The sequence below is a fragment of the Podarcis bocagei genome (assembly GCF_964188305.1).
Source record: "Podarcis bocagei genome assembly, chromosome: 3".
NCBI lineage: Eukaryota > Metazoa > Chordata > Lepidosauria > Squamata > Lacertidae > Podarcis > Podarcis bocagei.
In genome coordinates this window covers 56,157,287-56,177,154 of record NC_138127.1, presented here as the reverse complement: position 1 = coordinate 56,177,154, position 19,868 = coordinate 56,157,287, and the positions used below count along the sequence as shown (strand labels likewise).

Sequence of the window (19,868 nt, the reverse complement as noted above, 5' to 3'; positions counted from 1 at the left end):
AGCGGCACAGCAATGGGCACCCGCATGGCCCCACAGTATGCCAACATCTTCATGGCAGATTTAGAACAACGTTTCCTAAACTCCTACCCACTCAAACCTCTCTTGTACCTGCGATACATTGACGATATTTTTATCATCTGGACACATGGTCAACAGACCCTGGACACCTTTCACCAGAAATTTAATGATTTTCACCCCACAATCAACCTTACAATGAATCAATCTATGCAAGAAATACATTTTTTGGTCACTACTATAAAAATACAGGATGGGCGCATAGACACCACCTTATACCGTAAACCAACTGACCGACAAACATATCTACATGCCTCTAGCTACCATCCCAAACATACCAAACAGTCCATTGTATATAGCCAGGCACTACATTACAGCCGCATCTGTTCCAATTCTACAGACAGAGACTCTCACCTAAGAGATCTACAGCAAACCTTTTCAGAACTAAAATACCCAGCAGATGAAGTTAGACAACAGATCAACAGAGCCAGACTGATACCCAGAGAGAACTTGCTGCAAGACAGACCCAAAAAAGAAAATAACAGAACACCTCTAGTCATCACATACAGCTCCCAAGTTAAAACAGTACTACGCATCATCAGAGATCTACAACCTCTCCTGGACAATGACAGTTCTCTTTCTCAAGCTCTGGGAGGAAGACCTTTCATTGCCTACAAACAGCCACCCAATCTTAAACAACTCCTAACCCACAATAATACTACAACCAGACTTAACACGGACACTGGCACCAGAGCCTGCAACAAACCCAGATGCCAACTTTGCTGCCGCATACACCCGGACAACACCATTACTGGCCCCAACAACATCACACATACCATCTCGGGACTATTTAATTGCTCATCGTCTAACATTGTGTATGCCATCAAATGCCAACAGTGTCCTTCAGCTCTCTATATTGGATAAACAGGCCAAACCTTACGCCAAAGAATAAACGGACATAAATCTGACATCAAGAATCACAAAACAGAGAAACCAGTAGGAGAACACTTCAATCTCCCAGGACATTCTATACAAGATCTCAAAGTAGCTGTTTTACTACAAAGGAATTTCAGAAATAGACTGGAAAGAGAAGCTGCTGAATTGCAACTCATTACCAAACTTAAAACCATGGAGAGACCTGGTCTGAACAAAGACATTGGATTCTTATCTCATTATACATGACTAAGCCATTTCTCACCTTCTCACCCCTTGCCTTTTCCTGTAAGACCTATTACAGTCGTTAAGAGTCGTCAATAGGCTCATCTCAGCTATCTGCCAATCTCCCATTCCCACCACCCTTCTGAGTAATACCCCTCCCCACCTTCTCACTATATAGAAGGATCTGGCAACTTCTGTTTCAGTGTATCTGAAGAAGTGTGCATGCACACGAAAGCTCATACCAAGAACTAACTTAGTTGGTCTTTAAGGTGCTACTGGAAGGAATTTTTTTATTTTAATTTGGGATCAGTTTACTTACAAGATCGCTTTTTCTTACATGTGCCACTTGACAGCTTTGATCGGTGGAATTGGCACCACTACAGGGGCCACATAATACCCTTTGTGCATTGGAACGAACTTGATCATTTAGCATGGCAGGGCAGAAAGAGAACTGAGATAATAAATCAAGTCACACTACCCTATCTCTCCAGGTACAGGTCATATACCAAGGTAATCAAAGCAGTCTCTTTCCTTGATCTGAAGCCAGATTTAAATAGGTACAGAGAAGTATGTGAGTTTAATCATATTGTGGCTGACAGTCACTATGAGGTCATGAAATTCTTGTATTCAGTTGTTACACAAGCAACACTTCATAATAGTGGCACTTGGTCACATCTTTGCAGAATTCTATTACTGTGAGAGGAAGATGTATGAGAAAAGAAGGTTGAAACGAAAATTGGAGTGCAACTATGTTAGTATTGACTTTTCTGCTTTGCAGCTGCTTACGTCAGTGTGATTCTCAACATCTGTATCCATGTTAGTCTCATCAAGTCTGCTTAACAGGCTTTATAGGAACTTGCCAGAGATAATTTGGGGTACCTCTACTTGCTTCTCCCAACAACATCCATTCAGTGATAAAATTGTGAAGCAGATCACTGCATAAAAGTATATGGCCACCCTTCATATTTTGTGATGGTTGCAAAGGAATGAAAAGGGGAAGAGGAGAGAAAAGGCAGAAATTCAGACAGCCACTTGCCTGTGAATATTTTTCTCCCCCTCCCCCAATATGGCAAAGGGTTAGTCATAAGAGGCTGTTACAGCAAAAATAATAAAGAGTCTTGTGCTGCCTTAAAAACTAACAGGTTTATCATAGCAGAAACTCTCATGGTCTAGAGTTGACTTCATCAAATCTAAATTATGCCACAATATAAATCTTTAAGGCGCAACAAGACTCTTTGTTTTACTCTCTCCAAAAGCATTGACTTCTTATTCTCATTTGCTTGAGTATTACTCAGCCCAAGTCTGGCAAAGGGAGCAAAGAAATTCAGAGGGAAAGCCTCCTCTTGACCTACAGGTCCCTAGACATCTATGCCCACCAGCCAGTTACTGGTAAGATCCTTATCCCATTCACTTAATTCCCTCCAGTTGCCAAAAATTGTGGGAGTAGAATCTAATAACAAGAACATCCTTGCCTGAGAGGTGATCATTTGAAGTTTTCCTATGGCTATTACAAAATCTAGGTACCTTAATAGTAACTGTAAGTTATGTTTGATTTTGACAGGTTGAAAGGAGTAATAGCTTATATTGATAATGTGATACCAGAAGAAAGCATATCGTCTTCCAGCTCTGCTGGTGTAACCAAGAAACCCTTCAGACTTTCCAAGGAGCTTGGAACAATTTTTATTGCAACTATTCCAGTCAGCATCTTTGCATTCATAGCGAATGTAATTGTCTTTTGGCTTTTCTGCTACAAGATCAAACACACTAACTTAACCCCCTATTTTATAAATCTTACTATTGCAAATCTTCTGACAAGCTTCTGCAGTGCTGAAGTTGCTTTTTTATATTCTATAAATGTACGTCTAGTTTCTCCAATTCAACGTCTAATCCAGATGCTCTATATATGTGCCTATGACACCAATTTATACATCTTTACAGCTCTCATTGCTGAAAGGTACATCACTGTCTATTTCCCAGTCTGGTGGCAACATCACCGGTCTGAGTATTTCTCAGTCATACTGTGTGTGATTTTATGGATGTTGTCTTGCAATCTGTCACTTCTGTACTTTTTTTTCTGCTTCCCAAAATTCTTCATAACCACTAAGGAATTTGAATCTCAATGTGGAACTTCAACTATAATATCCTTAATAACTGAGGTGGTTCTTGTCCCATCCAGCGTGTTGTTTTTCTCTTTGGCCATTTGGATCAGAACCCTAAGATCACAGCAAAAGCCTCGAGAAAGACTTGACATTACCATTGTGGCCATAGCAACAGTGATTCTTATCTTTAATGTCCCAACCAGAGCTACATTTACTTTTTCATTTTGGAAACTCTCAGTAGATATGGCTACACTGAAAATCATTACTGTGTTACTGGATTCAATCTGCTGCAGTGCCATTGCTATTGTGTACCTTATTGTTGGATGCTGGAAGAGGTGGGAAGCCTTAAAGTCCTTCCATATGTTACTTGAGAGAGCACTGGAGGATACAGAAAACATGCCAGAGTCAACCAAAACAGATGAGGTGCAAGCCTGAAAATATCTCTGGCATCAGAAGCCAACCCCCCCAACCCCCGCATCAGATGATTATAGAAAAACATGGACATTCTTTCACAAGTTCCAGAATAAATTTATTATGAATGTTTTGATGTTGTGTTCATTATTTCTAATGCACCCATCTAGGCCCTATACTAGGGCAATCTCCAGTCCGGGTGGCATCTTATGCAGAGCCAGTTGGTGGTCTGAGAGTCAAAATCAGAGGGCGGAGGTGACTGAGCCACCAAACACCGAGTTTGACATTTCTCAGTGTGGTCAATAAGCAGGGATCCTACAAAGGAAGCAAAAGTGCAGTCAAGGTAACTGAACAGCGGAAAAAGGCAAGCAGACAACCACTATGAAAAGGAGGTCAGATAGAATCAGAGAACTGTAGAGTTGGAAGGGACCACGAGGGTCATACAGTCCACGCCCTGCAATGCAAGAATCTTTTGTTCAACGCGGGGCTTGAACCCATAACCATGAGATTAAGAGTCTCATGCTCTACCAACTGAGCTATCACAGCTTCATGAGGTGGATGGGCAATAGAAGAGGAAAGCAAGAAGCCAGGAAGCCCAGAGAAAAGAAGTGTGTTGGTGGATATATAAGTATATCTGGAATAACTGAGAACAGCATCCAGTACATACATCTCTGAAAAAAACCTTTGAAGCAAATGCTAGAGAAGTAGCCTGGTGTTGTCAACTGCTGAACGGAACATTTTGAAGTGCAAGAGCTCACTATGGTATCTCCCATAGGCTAACCATGCTGCCGCCAGATCTGTTCATATAAACATCTGCATGTACATATTTTCCCCAACTCATGCAATTTGTTTTATGTGCCTGAAACTTCTGGATTTCTGTATGCTTGCTTTTATATGACTTTTGTGTTCTTACTGTTGCTTTACTGGCTATAGGTTTGTGTTTTTGTTTTAATATTAGATAGATAGATAGATAGATAGATAGATAGATAGATAGATAGACAGACAGACAGACAGACATGACACCACTTAGAGATTTTCAAAATATTAGGCAGTACAGTTGGCCCACAACATTGGGGGGGGGGGGTTTGCGTTCTGGGGGTTGCACATAAAACTAAAATTGTATATAGTTGAAACTACCCCAGAATTATCCCTGCATGAGCACCCCCAACCTTTCTGAAGCTGGAGGGCCGAGCAGGCTTTGCCTTCCCCATGAAGGTTCTGGTGAGATCTCATGGTGCCGTTCAAGATCTTGTGAGATCTCACAAGATCTCCCCAGAGCCAGCTTCCGGTTCCGCTCTGCCTTAATGGAACCAGACCCCACGACAGCAGGAGATCATTGGCAAAGGAAAAACAAGGATGATTGAGGGTAATTCTCCTTGCAAATCCCCCCCCCCCCGGGGATGGGGGGAATGGGCTTCATTTGCAGTTCGTCTCAGTACCTGGCTCTTGCTCTGACATGAAATGCGGGGGCAGGGAGGCGCTGAGTGCAAAATCACTTTGCCTGGTGAAAACCCTCCAACGCTGCCATTAAGAAGCAGAGGTTCTCCTGTTCATTAGAACTTAATTGGACTAAAGTACAGGAATGTGCTAGAAGAGATGAGATCACAAACTGTGGAACAAAACCAATTGTAAGGACTTTAAGGTTTGAACTCGAGATAAGACTTCATTAGGTGTAAAAGATGTGGGGAGGGGAGCCTATAGTTTCTTTATTTAAAGTTCTCTACATTTATGATTTGGCAACCTCCTCTGAATGTTAGTTCAAATTATATTTGTACAAGCAAGGATGGAAGAAACTGGATTATACATATGGAGTATAACATTAAATGGAACTGTGTGTATTTAAAAAAAGGAAAAAGGGAGGGAAGTTCTATTTTGCAAAAGGTTTACAATGGAAACATAGAGCTGACTCTTCCTCACCCTTTATTATTTATGGAGTGACTTGGAATTTATTTATAAGAGGACTTGGAATTTAATTTAATTTAATTGGAAGTATAATTGCTCATATATCCTCAGTTGGACAGAAGGATGAAAGGAGTCTGCAAACTGCCAAGGAATTGATAAGGTTCATTATTGAGTCATCTGCAGTTCGACAGACCACTCTTCTTCCCAGGCTGAGAGGAAAAATGGTGAGAACAGGTTATTTATTGGGACAGAGTGACTTTTGCAGCTGTTGTTAAAGTTGCAAACCAACGAAGCACGGGACGGAGCGATGGAGAAATTTCTGGAACAACAATGGGATATCAGCTCCGTCCAAGGCATGACAGATAACAGCAACGAACGGGGGTGGGGGGGGGGGAGAAGAGAGACATAACATCTTACAAGGACAGGAAGAAACACAATGGACAGAACAATTGCCACACACAGGAAGAACAAGGATATAGTTTGAGTTCCTCGCTTGCAGTTTTATAAATCATTTAATGTGTCAACATGAATAGAAGTTATTAATACTGCAGTTGTTGTATAAGGGATTGTTATTATGATCAGAATGTAATGGACATTAATAAGATTTTGAATGCAGAATTAAAGCAAATTATCAAGCCAAATTATCTAAATTATCAGTATTTGAACAATTGGTAATAATAATTGTATTATAAATTGGTATTCTTATAATGAGGCTATTATTGAATTGTAATTGAAAATAAAAATGTACACACACACACACATATATATATATAGAGAGAGAGAGAGTTCTCCCCAGAGCCTGTAGGAAGGCTTCCCAGAATCTGGTTAGCAAGGTGGAGAACTTAAAAGCTCCTTCTGTGGTGGGAAAACCAGGCACAGAGAGAGCTTTTAAGCTCTCAACCTTGCTTACCATGCTCTGGGAGACTCTCTTGCAGGCCCTGGAAGTTCTCACAAGATTTCACAAAGCTGTCCAAGATCTTGCCAGAGGCTCCCAGAGCTCATTATACGCAGCCCTTCCTCATATGCCCCTTCCATGGGAGGTTTGGAAGGTGGCAAGAAGATATCAGGCCTTTTTCAGTGATGGTCCCTGCATGGGAAATGCTCTGCCTGGGAAAGCACACCTCAAACCATTCTTATCTAGTTCTAGGTGCCAGGCAAAGACTCCCCCCCCCCCCACTCCCAGGCTTTTGGACCTTAATTTAAAGAATATTGTGGCCTTTTTAGTTGGGCAGGGCTTGTAACCCTGACTAGGTCTCTGAGCTAGGGCTAAGGACAAATGCTCCACGATGCATCGTTCGCCTGCCTTCTGCTGTGGCTGAGCAGTTAGAGAATTTCCATGTGCAATATGTGGACCGTAAGAAAGTTGTTTCCTTTCCCTTGGTGGAAATGGAAGCCTTCAAAACTTTTTTAGAAACCATGCCATGCAAGGAGTGGCTCCAGACCCACTTTCTGGTATCTCTCCACCATTCAGGAACGGAACCAGTCCAGACTGTTGAAGAGCTTACGATGACTGATGATATGAAAAGATCTCCAGAGGACTGAGATAACAAATGAGGCAGAGGCGCTGGCTTCTCCAGTGGATGGGGTGTGTGTGGCTGGTGTGACATTATGAAATGTGGTGAGGAGCCAGGGTGGGGCCAAACACCCCGGCCCCCTCAAAATACACATTTGGGGGGCTCAAACTGCCTTGGATCCTAGGAATTGGTGCCTATGAAAAGGGGTAACTCTGTTCTGCAAACTGCCCTGAGACCTCCAGGTATAGGGTGCTATATAAATTCGATAAATAAATAAATAAATAAATACTCTCTCTCCAGGTACACGTCATCTACCAGGGAAATCAAAGCAGTCTCCTTCCCTTCATTTGAAGCTATATGTATATAGGTACAAGGTGATATCGCACCTGACAGTAGTTGTGAGGTCATGAGATTCTAGTATTCAGTTTGTTACATAAGTCACACTTCATAGGAGTGGAACTGGTCATATTATGCAGAAGCATGGTCAAAGAAGTTTGAAATGAAAATTGGAGTACAATCACATTAGTACTGACTCTTCTGTCTTGCTACTGCTTACGTGAGTTTGATTTTTAAACACCCACATTGCTGCTAGTTCCCCTCATCATCTATCTGTTTAGCTGTTTAGCAGGCCTTGTAGGAACCTGCAGAATTAATTCTGACTGTATATGGTCTATTTCTCCAAAGAGAACCCAATCAGCGATCAGATCTTTAAGCAGTTTACTGCATAAATAATATATACCTAGCCTTTGTACTTTTGTGATGGGTAGGAATGGCAGAGGGGCAATGAGAAAAGGCAGAAAATCTTATATCTGTTATCGCCAAAAAAAAAAAAAAAACCTGAAGGAAAAGTTACGAGATTATGTTCTATTATGCTACTGAAACTTTATTTTCCCCATAACAAAAATATTAAAATTAAAATTCTAGTTGCTGCTAACGAGTGAGAAGGGGTGAAGGCGAAACTTTTATTATTGACCTATTAAACTGCATTTTTGTTGGAATCCATTTTGCTCAGGCAATATATGAAAGGCCTCCAAGTGGAGTTAGCTTGTTTTTGCAACTGCTCAGCATTTCGTTGAAGTCAGCAGTTGCTAATCTTAAAATACATATACAGTGGTACCTCATGTTAAGTATTTAATTCATTCCGGAGGTCCGTACTTAACCTGAAACTGTTCTTAACCTGAAGCACCACTTTAGCTAATGGGGCCTCCTGCTGCCACTGCGCCGCCGGAGCATGATTTCTGTTCTCATCCTGAAACAAAGTTCTTAACCTGAGGTAATATTACTGGGTTAGCGGAGTCTGTAACCTGAAGGGTATGTAACCTGAAGCGTATGTAACCCGAGGTACCACTGTACCTTAAAATGCCTTACTGCGGCTGCTGTGAGTGTGGAGGAAGCAAGTGTCCCATCCCTAGGCCGGATGGGAAAAGGCCTAGCATCAGGGAGCGGGGCCCACACTTGCTTCAGGTCGTGGCGGATGTTCTCCTGGAGACACCTAGTTTGGCTGTCCTAGGGGATTTTAACACCCATGCTGACACAACCTTACAAGGGGCTGCTCGGGACTTCATGGAAAGCATGGCTTCCATGGGGCTGTCCCTGAATAAGTCTGGCCCAACTCATAACCGCGGACATGCCTTGGACCTGGTGTTCACCTCTATGGATGTTAGTGATCTGACACTAAGTAAAAGCAAAACTAAAGAAGTGCCATGGTCAGATCACTTCCTGGTGCATCTGGACTTCTCCACGACCCTTCCCCTCTGCAGGGAGGTGTGACCAATTCAGATGGTCCGCCCCCGCCACTTAATGGACTCAAATGGTTTCCAGAGCGTGTAGGGTATGTTTTATCCCATGTTGATGGCCTTTCAGCTGATTCCCTGGTGGTCCGCTGGAATGCGGAGTTAACCAGGGCTATTGACTGTTTGGCTCTGAAGCGCCCTCTCCGATTACATGGAGCCCAGACAGCCCCGTGGTTTTCCCTGGAGCTGAGGGCGATGAAACAATTGCTGAGATGGGTAGAGCACCGGTGGCGGAAAACTCATTCTGTTTTGTTTTTTTAAATAATATTTATTACTTTTAAACCTTACAAAAAGGAGAAAAGAAAAGAAAGAAGAAAAAAGAAGAAAAAGAAAAAGAAAAAACAATACAGTACAATATATAAACAATACACAACACAATATTAACACATTAAACAAAACGAAAGCAAAAACAATTCAAAAAACACACATCATACCATCTCAATATCCTCTCTTTCATTCCCTTGTTTCATCAACCTCCTCTCACCTCCCTTTTTGTATTCCATTTCTATTATTTCAGCAAATCCTTTCCATCTTTCTCTATTTTCTGTCATATGATTATCTTAACATATTTTAACCTTATTTTCCATTAATACTATAATACTTATTTATGCTTAATTCCTTAAAACATTTCTACTAAAGCCGTATAATTCCCTTCCAACATTTTTCTAACACTCATTAATTTTACATTATTTCCATATATAGATTTTAAACTTTTTCCAATATTCTTCCACCATCTCTTCTCCCTGGTCTCGGATTCTGCCAGTCATTTCCGTCAATTCCATATAGTCCATCAACCTGGTGATCTTCTGTCCAAGGCTCTTAACTCTTTTCCAAGTCCCTTCTGCAGGTCTTCTTCATATTTATACATGCACTTTGCTTTGTCTTCTCCTGATCTTGTTCTTATTTTCCTTCCTTTGATGCTGAAAAGTAGATCTCGGGGAAATTCCCACCTAGCAATGTTTTTATTCCTTCTCGACAAGTCAGCCAAATCTCCATAGTTAAAACTAAAATTCAAAAGATATTTCCAGTCATATTTCAAAGTTCCTCCAAGTCTGGCGGTCCCCACAACTCCAGTCTCCTCCTGACCCAAGTCCAGGTCCCAAAGGTCAATAAATCCCTGCGTGAAGGGATCTATCCAACTTTCCTTCTCCAGTCCAAGCGGGGCTCCAATCCTCAAAGTCTGACTTTCTCTAAATTCAGTCATAAAAGGCATCAACTTATAGTCATCAAATTGCATCTGTGAGGCTGGGGCGCACTCCCTCTCCACTTGTGCTACTTTAGGTTCCACAACAACAACTTTCTCCCCCGCCTTCTCCTCAATTTGCCATGTCAAAGTAGATCCCTGTATCGATTCCTGAATAGTTTCTGTATTAATATTCACTTTTTGTCCCAAATTAGTCACTTTTTGTTCCAAGTTATCAATTTTTATAATCATCACATCCGTCTTCTTATGGAGCTGTTCCAGTGAGTCATTAATCTTACATAATGCAACCACTAAGGCTTCTTCTGTCAACATTCTTAACGGTCCAAGGTCAATCCCAGATTCTCACAGTCTTATCTTGCAGCTGGAAATTCCCCCAGCTCAGCTCATGTAACAATTTCAAAGGCTTCCTCTAGGGGGAAACAATTTCTATTTGTATCAATCCTTTTAAGCACAGTTCAAGCAATAAAGTTAGTTTCAATTTTCAATTACTTTTACTCCTTTTTAAACGCAGAAGGAGACAATGGAAACAATGTATTTCTCTTCTTTAACTTACTGTCAACAAACGATCTATTCAATGAGCATATCCAAAACTTCCATCTTACTAGCAGCCCGTTTCCAGGTTCAAAGCGGTGGTAATTTGACTTTCTTCACTCTCTCCTGCAGGCTTACGCGGTCTAAAATCCCCCCCCCCTCATTCTGAATTGGACCGGAAACAGGTTAGAGCTCAATGTTGAGCCTACCAAGTGGCAATAACAATGGCGTAGAGGACTTTCTTTACCACCTCTATTGCATATGCAGAAAGTAGCAAAGTAGCAGCAGGAGACTCTTTCAGGTGGTTCGCAATTTAACAGAACCACCTTTGCCATCGGGGCCTAGAAAAGACCCCAATGTCTCCTGCAATGATTTTGCAAAGTTTCTTGCAGATAAAGTCTCTCAGTTTCGGAAAGAGGTAGACTCCACCATGGGAGCAGGGCCGGAGTGGGGAAGTGCTAGAGTCCTGTCTAGTCAAGTTGCATGGAATCAGTTCCAATCTGTTACCTCTGAGGATGTGAACATGCTGCTTAGGCAAGTGATGTTAGGATATTTCCGTTCCACCTTAAAAGGGAGCAGGCTTTGAGAGTCACAGAGTCTGCGTATTTCCTGTTCACAGGATATTTATGTTTTCTATTGCTTTCGTTTTCTCTCTGTGTCTGGAGACACTGATGCAGGCAGTCATGTTTTTCTTTGTTTTGTTCAACGCTGAATAAAACTTGTAAATAATGCTCTCCTGCGTGCAACTTCTGCTGTGAATTATCTGCTGATAGAGTGTGCATGAGCTCTGGAATGTGGCAAGCTATTTCTGGAAACTCATGTCACTAATTGCTGATACTGCATGACAACGGGAGATCGATGGACTGTCTGGCAGCCAGCTTGGGGGCCATGATGGACTTTGTCTCCCTGGCAGTATCCCAACAAGTGAAACCGACCACCTGTCTCCATGATCCTTGCCCATCGTGGCTAATAAAAGCGAGCTGGGAAGGGCTGGGCGATGGGCTCTGTGGGGTGGTGAATGCTTCCCTCTGTGAGGGAGCCTTCCCAGCCATGCTAAAAGAGGCGGTTATTAAACCGCTTCTTAAAAAAACATCTTTAGACCCGGCTAATATGGCCAACTATCGCCCAGTCTCAAATCTTCCATTTTTGGGCAAGGTGATTGGGCGGGTGGTTGCTGAACAACTCCAAGCACGCCTGAAGGATGCAGACCATTTGGATCCCTTCCAATCGGGATTCAGACCTCATCATGGGACTGAAACTGCCTTGGTCACGCTGGTTGATGATCTCCGGTGGGCTAGGGACAAAGGTGAAAGCTGTTTCCTAGTTCTGCTGGATCTCTCAGCAGCCTTTGATACCATCGACCATAACATCCTTCTGCACCATCTAGTGAAGCTGAGAGCACTGTTATACAGTGGTTCTGCTCCTTTCTCCTGGGCCGTATCCAGAAAGTGGTGATGGGGGATGAGTGTTCAGACCCCTGGGCTCTCACTTGTGGGGTCCCTCAGGGTTCCATCCTCTTCCCCATGCTTTTTAACATCTATATGGAGCTGCTGGGAGAGATCATCAGGGGAGAGGTCTGCATGATGCTAATGAAAGAGAGGAGGCGGACTTAGCATGGCTCTCCCGATCAGGGAAGGGGGCGGCTGCCGGGGACGGAGGGAGGCAAGAAGGAGCCATGTCTCTGACAAGGGAAGGCGGAATCAGTATCAGCAACAGCAACAGCTATTTTCAAATTCTTACTTTGAGTATTCTACCATAGGATAGTGCTTTGTCCCACTTAAACTAAGCATTCATATGCATTCATCTCTGAATTTTCTAAGATTTTGCTTGAAAAAAATGCTCCCCCAATTATATTAACTGAGTCACTTAAGTCACTCCTTACTCATATTTTTGCTAAACTAAAAAGTCCTGAACGCTGCAACCATTCCTCATGGGGGGTGGGGGATGAATTCTGATATCTGCCTATTACAAGCAGCCAAACAAGGGAGAGCATAAATAAATTCAAAACTGGCAATTCTCTGCCAGATTTTGGGAAGTGGAATACTGAAAAACTCAATACCTTAATAATTACAAATTATATGTGATTTCTATAGGTTGAGAAGAAAAATGGAATACATTGATAATGTCATGATGGCAAAAGCAAACACCTTGTCTTCCCACACTGCTGGTGCACCCAAGAAAATGGTCAAATACATGGAGGCTTCATACTATTTCAGCTTAAATATGCTGATTGCATCTGTTCCCATCTGCATTGGTGGATTAATAGCTAATGCAATTGTCTTGTACCTTTACTGCTGCAAGATCAACAAGCCAAAGTTAGGCCCATATTTTTTAAATGTGACCTTTGCAAATCTTATTATAATCTTGTGCAACCTTGAAGTGGCTGCTTTTTTTCTCGGAGACATGAAAACCCCTACAGTAGTCCAACGTGTAATGGAGATGCTTCATATTTTTGCATATGATACCACCTTATATATCTTCACAGCTCTCACCGCTGAAAGGTTTCTCACTGTCTATTTCCCAGTCTGGTGGCAATATCACCGGTTCAAAGATTTCTCTGTCTCAATGTGTGCGATTTTGTGGATGGTTTCTGGCCTGGAGTCACTTATGGCATATTTTTCCTGCTATCCAAGATATGAAACCGTTAATGTTAACACTGCCATCTGTACAACTGCAAATATAGTGGAAGTCATCATGGAAGCCATCGTTTTTTCCCCCAGCTTGTTCTTCTTCACTTTGGCCATTTGGATCAGAAGTCGAAGACCACAGCAAAAGCCTCTAGCAAGACTTGACATCACCATTGTAGTCATAGCTATTCTGATTCTGATTCTCAGTGTCCCAACTAGAGTACTTCATGCAATTTCATATTGGGTGGAATCAATGAACTGGTATCTGTTGACGACCACTGCTTTGTTACTGGATACTTGTACCTGCAGCAGCATTCCTTTTGTATTCCTCATTGTTGGAAGCTGGAAGGGGCAGAAAGGCTTTGAACCCTTCTGTATGTTTCTTGATAGGGCTTTAAAGGATACTGAAGACACATCAGAGCCAACAGCAGCGGACCAGGAGCAGGCATGACAATATCCTTGGCCTCAGAAGTAATTTAAAAAAAATAAAAATAAAATGTACATGTTTTATGGAGAAAAAACGACATTCCTTCCAAGTTTCAGAATAAATTTATTTCAAATACTTTAAGGTTGTTCTTTACATTGATTCTAATACACCCACCTAGGTGTGGCACTAGGGCTACTTTCTCCTTTGGATGGCCAACTAGGCAGAGGCAGCAGGTGGCCTGAAAATAGAGGACTATAGTCAAAACTAGAGGGCAAAGGTGACTGAGACACCAAAGACTGACAGTGATCACCATTTCTCAATGTGGTCATTTAGTAAAGGTCCTCAAGGGAGAGCAAAAGTGTGGACAAGACGATCAGACAGTTGAGAAGGGCAAGCAATCAATACAAAAAAGATGTTAGGAGTGGCAACAGAGGCTGAAAGTGAGGAGTCTGGAAGCCCAGAGGAAAGAAAGAGACCTCTTGGTGTTATCACTGCTGCAGGGATAAGATCTTAAGTACAGGTGCTCACCGTAACACTTCCATTGCCATGCTATGATCAGTTCTGCTCCTGTATCTATACACACATTTGCATGTATAGTGGAACCTTGGTTTTTGAAAGTAATCCGTTCTGGAAGACCGTTCGACTTCCAAAACATTCAAAACTCGAGAACTGAATACGGAATCCTCAGTACAACAGGGAAACTCAAAATGGAAGCCACGTGGCATGTTCGGCTTCTGAAAATCATTCAAAAACCGAAGCAGTTACTTCTGGGTTTTCGGCGTTCAAAAGCCGAAACGTTCGACAATGGAGACGTTCGAAAACTGAAGTTCCACTGTAAATGTGTGTTGTCCATGCGTATTCACGAAAAGGCTCATTTTGGGGAATTAGCAATACTACTCTTCAGATATTTGAGACTGTTAAAAACGTAAGGACATAAACTGAGCCTTCTGAATCAGGCCCACACCCCATCTCGGCCCCTTTTCATGGAAGCCAGCCAGGTGCCTGGGAGAAGCCTTCAAGTTAAGGCATAAGCACAACAGCATTCTCCCCTACTCGTTTCCAGCTAGTAGCCAGAGGCATAGTGTCTCTTGACAGTGAAGGTAGAACACAGACATGTAGCTAGGAGCCATGAATAGCCTTATCCTCCATTAATAGCCTTATCCAGCTGCACCTTTAACTCACAGGTTAACTCACACCACCTCCTTGGTCACTTCCATTGCCCTTTTCTGAACTGTTCCTGAACTGTGTCCAATTCCACAATAACCTTTTTGAAGTGAACTGACTGAATTGTACACAGTATTGCAAATGCAGTCACACTATAGATTAGGATTGCCATGTTTCAAAAAGTGAAAATCCAGACACAAAAGTTGTTGAGCTTATTTTAATAAAATTCATCAAAATCTACACTACCAGCATGGCTATGTCCAGAAGATTCTGGATGTGTGGCAATCCTGCTATAGATTTGTATAAGTTTTTAAAGTAGTATCATGCTGATATAAATTGATTTAGAAGCAACACAAGCAGCTCTTTGGCTTGAAATGCCACTTGTGTAACAAACTGAATGTTGGAATCTCATGACCTCACAGCAATTGTTAGCCAAGGTGAGCATTAGCTCATCTGTGATATCATTCTGTATCCATTCCAACATTCAGTTTGTTACACTTCACAATAGTGAAGCAAGTCACAACTTTGTAGGAATGTTTTCTGTACAGAGCAGAAGTATGATCAAAGAAGGTTGAAATGAACATTGGAGTGCATCTACCGGTATTGTCTTTTCTGTCTTGCAGCTGCTTTTGTGAGCTTGATTCGTAACCATTACATTTTTGTTACTGCCATCATTACCTAACTAATTAACTTGCCAGACTTAATTCTGATTCTATGTGGCCTATTTATCCTGAGTATCCTATCACTGACCAGATAGTTAAGCACAGGCTTAGGCAAACTCGGCCCTCCAGATGTTTTGAGACTACAATTCCCATCATCCCTGACCACTGGTCCTGTTAAGCTAGGGATGGTGGGAGTTATAGTCCCAAAACTTCAGGAGGGCCGAGTTTGCCTATGCCTGGTTAAGCAGATCACTGCACAAATAATATGCCTCCAACTTTGCCCTTTTTTGTTGGTGGAAGTGGCAGAGGGGCAAAGAGAGGAAGATTTTAAAAGGCAGAAAAACTGATATCTGTTAGTCATTTGCCTATCAGCACTTCTCTCCGAAATTACAATGGGAAAGTCATAAGTCTCTTGAAGCAAAAACCCATCATAGCTATGTGCTTTGCTAAGATTGTTTAGTGGGGTGGAGCTCCCTCAGTCCACTTTGATTCCAATCCACGATGTAAGTCAGTTCTGAGAGAAGGTAAAGCCAGGATCACTCAGATGTCCTTTAGAGAAGCCTTCCTTGGTGACTTCCCAATGTTGTTTCACCATAACTCCCACCTTCACTAACCTTTGGCCATGTTTCCTGGGCCAATCTGAAGTTGGAGACCAACATCTAGGGACACCAGGTTGAGGAAGTTTCATGTTAAAGTATCTGTGCTAGCCATCATCCCATGCGACCAAATCTTCCATGGCCTCAATGCCAGTTGTTCCTGCCGATCCCAACAGCTTAACAACAGAAAAGGAATAGTAGTCACATGGACACATAACAGGCCTGTACTGCAGCAGCAATAATGACTATGCATCCAACTGCTACATGAAGGCAACTACTCCAGAAATTGGAAAATGTCCTGGTCCAGTGGGGTTACTAGACCTTAGTACCATCTCTGATGGATTCTACAAGTGGTGTCCTCACTTTGAGATTCCATCCAATTGTGCCACCTTGTGCCTGAACAAGATTTGTCTGAGCAATATTTTGTGATTATCTTGGGATATGGGATCAATTGACCAGCAGAGGCCAAATTTGTACACTAGATTCTTGAAAAATATCTGCTATCCAATGGGTGTGCAGAATGTCAGAAGCTGCTGGAATCTGTGGATGGATTAACGTCCAGAGAACTGAAGCAGGAAGTCCAATGTTTCTTGAACCATTACGAGAATAACAAAATCATGGTATTCTCTCTCTCTCAATTTGATTACAATAGTGCAGAAACCATCTCTCTGTTAGTTGCTACCTATGATTGCACACATCAGTCCCCTCCCCAACAGAATATCCAGAGCAAAACAGGTTATAAAAAAACATCCATGGTACACTATCCAGCATTTATCATTTGAAACACAAACACAATTTGAAACTCTGAAGAATTCTAAAAAAGTCAGTATCAAAACTACTGTTATAATATGTTAGATTATAGAGTCCTACAGCAGTCAGGATACAAACAGCAATCTAGATTGCTATGAAATAACACAACTTTTGAATTTCTTTCCAGTTCTATATACTCAGCCACCTTGGAATTAACCATTCTGGAAATACTATTTACAAAGAAAGAAGTAAAAAAGAATTAAGAATCTCAGGAAAAACAAAGCACCTAGTCCAAATTCCCCTCTAAATTTCTAAAGTCTTTGTTGAACAACTGGCTATCCTCTTCAAAATTATGTTAAATGAGTCACTTGAAATTTCGTAAAGACCAGATCTGAGGCAGTAATCGCAGTAATATCAAACACAGGTAAATATCAAACAAATCCAAGCTTTTTCTGTCTAATTTCTCCTTCTTAATCAAGACTACTCATGAAATAGGGCTGCACTGCATTAATGAGCTGAGCTTCTGAGTACTTTGTGTTAATCTCTTTACATTACCTTTGGGGATGGGGGATAATACACAACAGCGATTACTATGTGCCATGAGAATGCATTCTTTATACCAGGCAGCAGGGGGGTCTCTGACACATGGGCCTTATTATCCCTGTCACAGTTCCCAATTTGGCCCACAAGGTCATTTCCCCTCAACCATGCCCACCGTCTCCATGCCTGAAGTCATATGTGACATCAAGTGTGGGCAAGTGGAAATGAGCCCTTAATGTGCTCTCAACAATTCTTTGGCAAGGAGTGGCTCACTATCAGCACCTGTTAGCTGGCCTACTAGTGCTTTCAACAGACAAACCTGAAGGACATGGTCTTCCCAGACAGGGATAGGGAATGTTTAAGCCTTCGCATTTTGTTTGACCACAGCTTCCATCAGCCCCAGCAAACATGGTCAATGATTAGGGGTGATTTGAGTTGAAATTCAGCAAGATCTGGAAGGCCATGTGCTCTCCCTCCCTGTTCTAGGGAATATCCATGGGGATGATATGTGCTAGACCTTTCTGTAGAAAGAGTGGGTGGAAGTCCACAACAGATTTTGTTGTAGCCAGACATTCTCATTACAGTGGTACCTCTGTTTACGAACTTAATCCATTCCAGAAGTCCGTTCTTAAACGGAAGCCGTTCTTAAACCGAGGTGCACTTTTCCTAATGAGGCCTCCTGCCGCTGGTGCCCTTCCACCATTCAGCTTCTGTTCGTAAACCAAGGTAACGTTCGCAAACTGGGGCACTACTTCCAATTTTGCGGAGTTCGTAAACTGAATAGTTCGTAAACAGGGCTGTTCTTAAACCAAGGTACCACTGTACCTCCAAATGGAGACTCATATCCCTCTTTTACAATCCAGTACAAAGCAGCCAGACAAGCGAGATCACAAATTCGAACTGGGCTGTTCTCAGCTGAAACATAGGCAACTAGAATATTGTCAGACAGGTGGTCCTTTTCAAAATTTCCTACCTCTGTTACATAAATATCAGCACCTTAATAATTACAAGTTGTATTTGATTTCCACAGGTTGAGAAGGAAAATGGAAAACATCAATAATGTCATGATGGCAAAGGCAAGCACCTTGTCTTCTCACACTACTGGTGCATGCAAGAATACTGTCAAATACATGGAAACTTCATACTTCTACAGATTAAACGTGCTGGCTGTATCTATTCCCATCTGCATCGTTGGATTAATAGCTAATGCAATTGTCTTGTACCTTTACTGCTTCAAGATCAACAAGCCAAAGTTAGGCCCATATTTTTTGAGCGTGACCTTTGTAAACCTTATTGTAATCTGCTCCAACCTTGAAGTGGCTGCTTTTCTTCTCTCAGGAGTGGAAACCTCTTTAGTGATTCAACGTCTAATAGATATACTTCATATATTTGCATATGACACAAATATATACGTCGTAACATTTCTCACTGCTGAGAGATTCCTCATTGTCTATTTCCCAGTCTGGTGGCAACATCGCCGGACCAAGCATTTCACGGTAATGATGTGTGTGATTTTGTGGTTCGTTTCTGGCCTAGAGTCACTGGTGGAATATTTTTCCTGCTATGCAACAGTCAGTACTTGGGCTTATAACACCTGTACAACTGCAAGCGTGCTGGCACTCATCATGGAGGTCATTATTTTTTCCTCCTGCATTTTCTGTTTCTCTTTTGCCATTTGGATCAGAATGCAAAGATCACAGCAAAAGCATCGAGCAAGACTTGACATCACCATTGTGGCCATAGCAATTCTTATTCTTTCGCTTACTGTCCCAGTTAGACTTGTTAATATTATTTCACTTTGGGTAAGTGCAATAGATTATTATATGTTCACTAGCATTAGTCTGTTACTGGATTCTTTTACCTGCAGCACCATTCCTTTTGTATTCCTCATTGTTGGAAGCTGGAAGAGGCAGAAAGGCTTTGAACCCTTCTATATGTTTCTTGAGAGGGCTTTAAAGGATACTGAAGACACATCAGAGCCAACAGCAGCGAACCAGGAGCAGGCATGACAATATCCTTGGCCTCAGAAGTAATTTCTAAAAAAAAAAAAAGTATGTTTTATGGAGAAAAAAACGACGTTCCTTCCAAGTTTCAGAATAAATTTATTTCAAATACTTTAAGGATGTTCTTTACATTGATTCTAACACACCCACCTAGGCATGGCACTAGGGCCACTCTCTCCTTTGGGTGGCTACCTAGGCAGAGGCAGCGGGTGGGCTGAAAGTGGAGGACTATAGTCAAAACTAGACAGCAGAGGTGACAGATGTCAGGGCAGGTGCCAGGAGCAGGACAGCAATAACTCACATGGTTAACTCTCTTCCAAGAAACAAAAAAGCTCAGGAGGCCAAGCCTAGTGACCATAGCAACTCTTCCCAGTAAGTCTAACTAAACGTCTCCAGCTTCCCCAGGTCCTTCCCAAGCAATCTGAGACTCCAATGCCTTGTCTTTGTTCCACCCTCTTCATACGCCTTCTGG

The 19,868-nt window shown here is 42.1% G+C and overlaps 3 protein-coding genes and 1 long non-coding RNA gene across 8 annotated transcripts in view; 3 read left to right on the top strand and 1 right to left on the bottom strand.

Moving 5' to 3' along the window:
- Positions 1-19,868, bottom strand: part of PNLDC1 (PARN like ribonuclease domain containing exonuclease 1) — a 52,761-nt gene that overhangs the window by 4,465 nt on the left and 28,428 nt on the right. The window contains exon 20 of one of the 2 annotated variants that reach the window (XR_014006275.1): positions 3,585-3,650. The gene's annotated coding sequence lies outside the window, so the exon portion shown is untranslated. Of the gene's footprint in view, positions 1-2,751; positions 3,651-19,868 lie in introns of those variants that run through there. The other variant, XR_014006276.1, reaches the window with a different exon arrangement.
- On the top strand, positions 1,853-3,813 carry LOC308583547. Its single transcript, XR_014006281.1, has 2 exons — positions 1,853-1,924; positions 2,735-3,813. It is a non-coding gene; the product is annotated as an uncharacterized lncRNA (long non-coding RNA).
- On the top strand, positions 7,515-13,822 carry LOC308583538 (mas-related G-protein coupled receptor member A8-like). The gene is made up of 2 exons (XM_081187561.1): positions 7,515-7,655; positions 12,721-13,822. Exon 2 carries the CDS (start codon positions 12,734-12,736, stop codon positions 13,703-13,705), a length of 972 nt encoding a protein of 323 aa, XP_081043687.1. The 5' UTR covers positions 7,515-7,655; positions 12,721-12,733; the 3' UTR covers positions 13,706-13,822.
- On the top strand, positions 15,303-19,507 carry LOC308583541 (mas-related G-protein coupled receptor member H-like). 4 transcript variants are annotated; one of them, XM_081187567.1, is made up of 3 exons: positions 15,304-15,445; positions 17,041-17,277; positions 18,424-19,507. In XM_081187567.1, exon 3 carries the CDS (start codon positions 18,437-18,439, stop codon positions 19,400-19,402), a length of 966 nt encoding a protein of 321 aa, XP_081043693.1. In that variant the 5' UTR covers positions 15,304-15,445; positions 17,041-17,277; positions 18,424-18,436; the 3' UTR covers positions 19,403-19,507. The 4 variants fall into 4 exon arrangements, with proteins under 4 accessions (XP_081043694.1, XP_081043693.1, XP_081043695.1 ...); XM_081187569.1 differs by having other exon boundaries at positions 15,314-15,476; XM_081187568.1 differs by lacking the exon at positions 17,041-17,277 and having other exon boundaries at positions 15,303-15,445.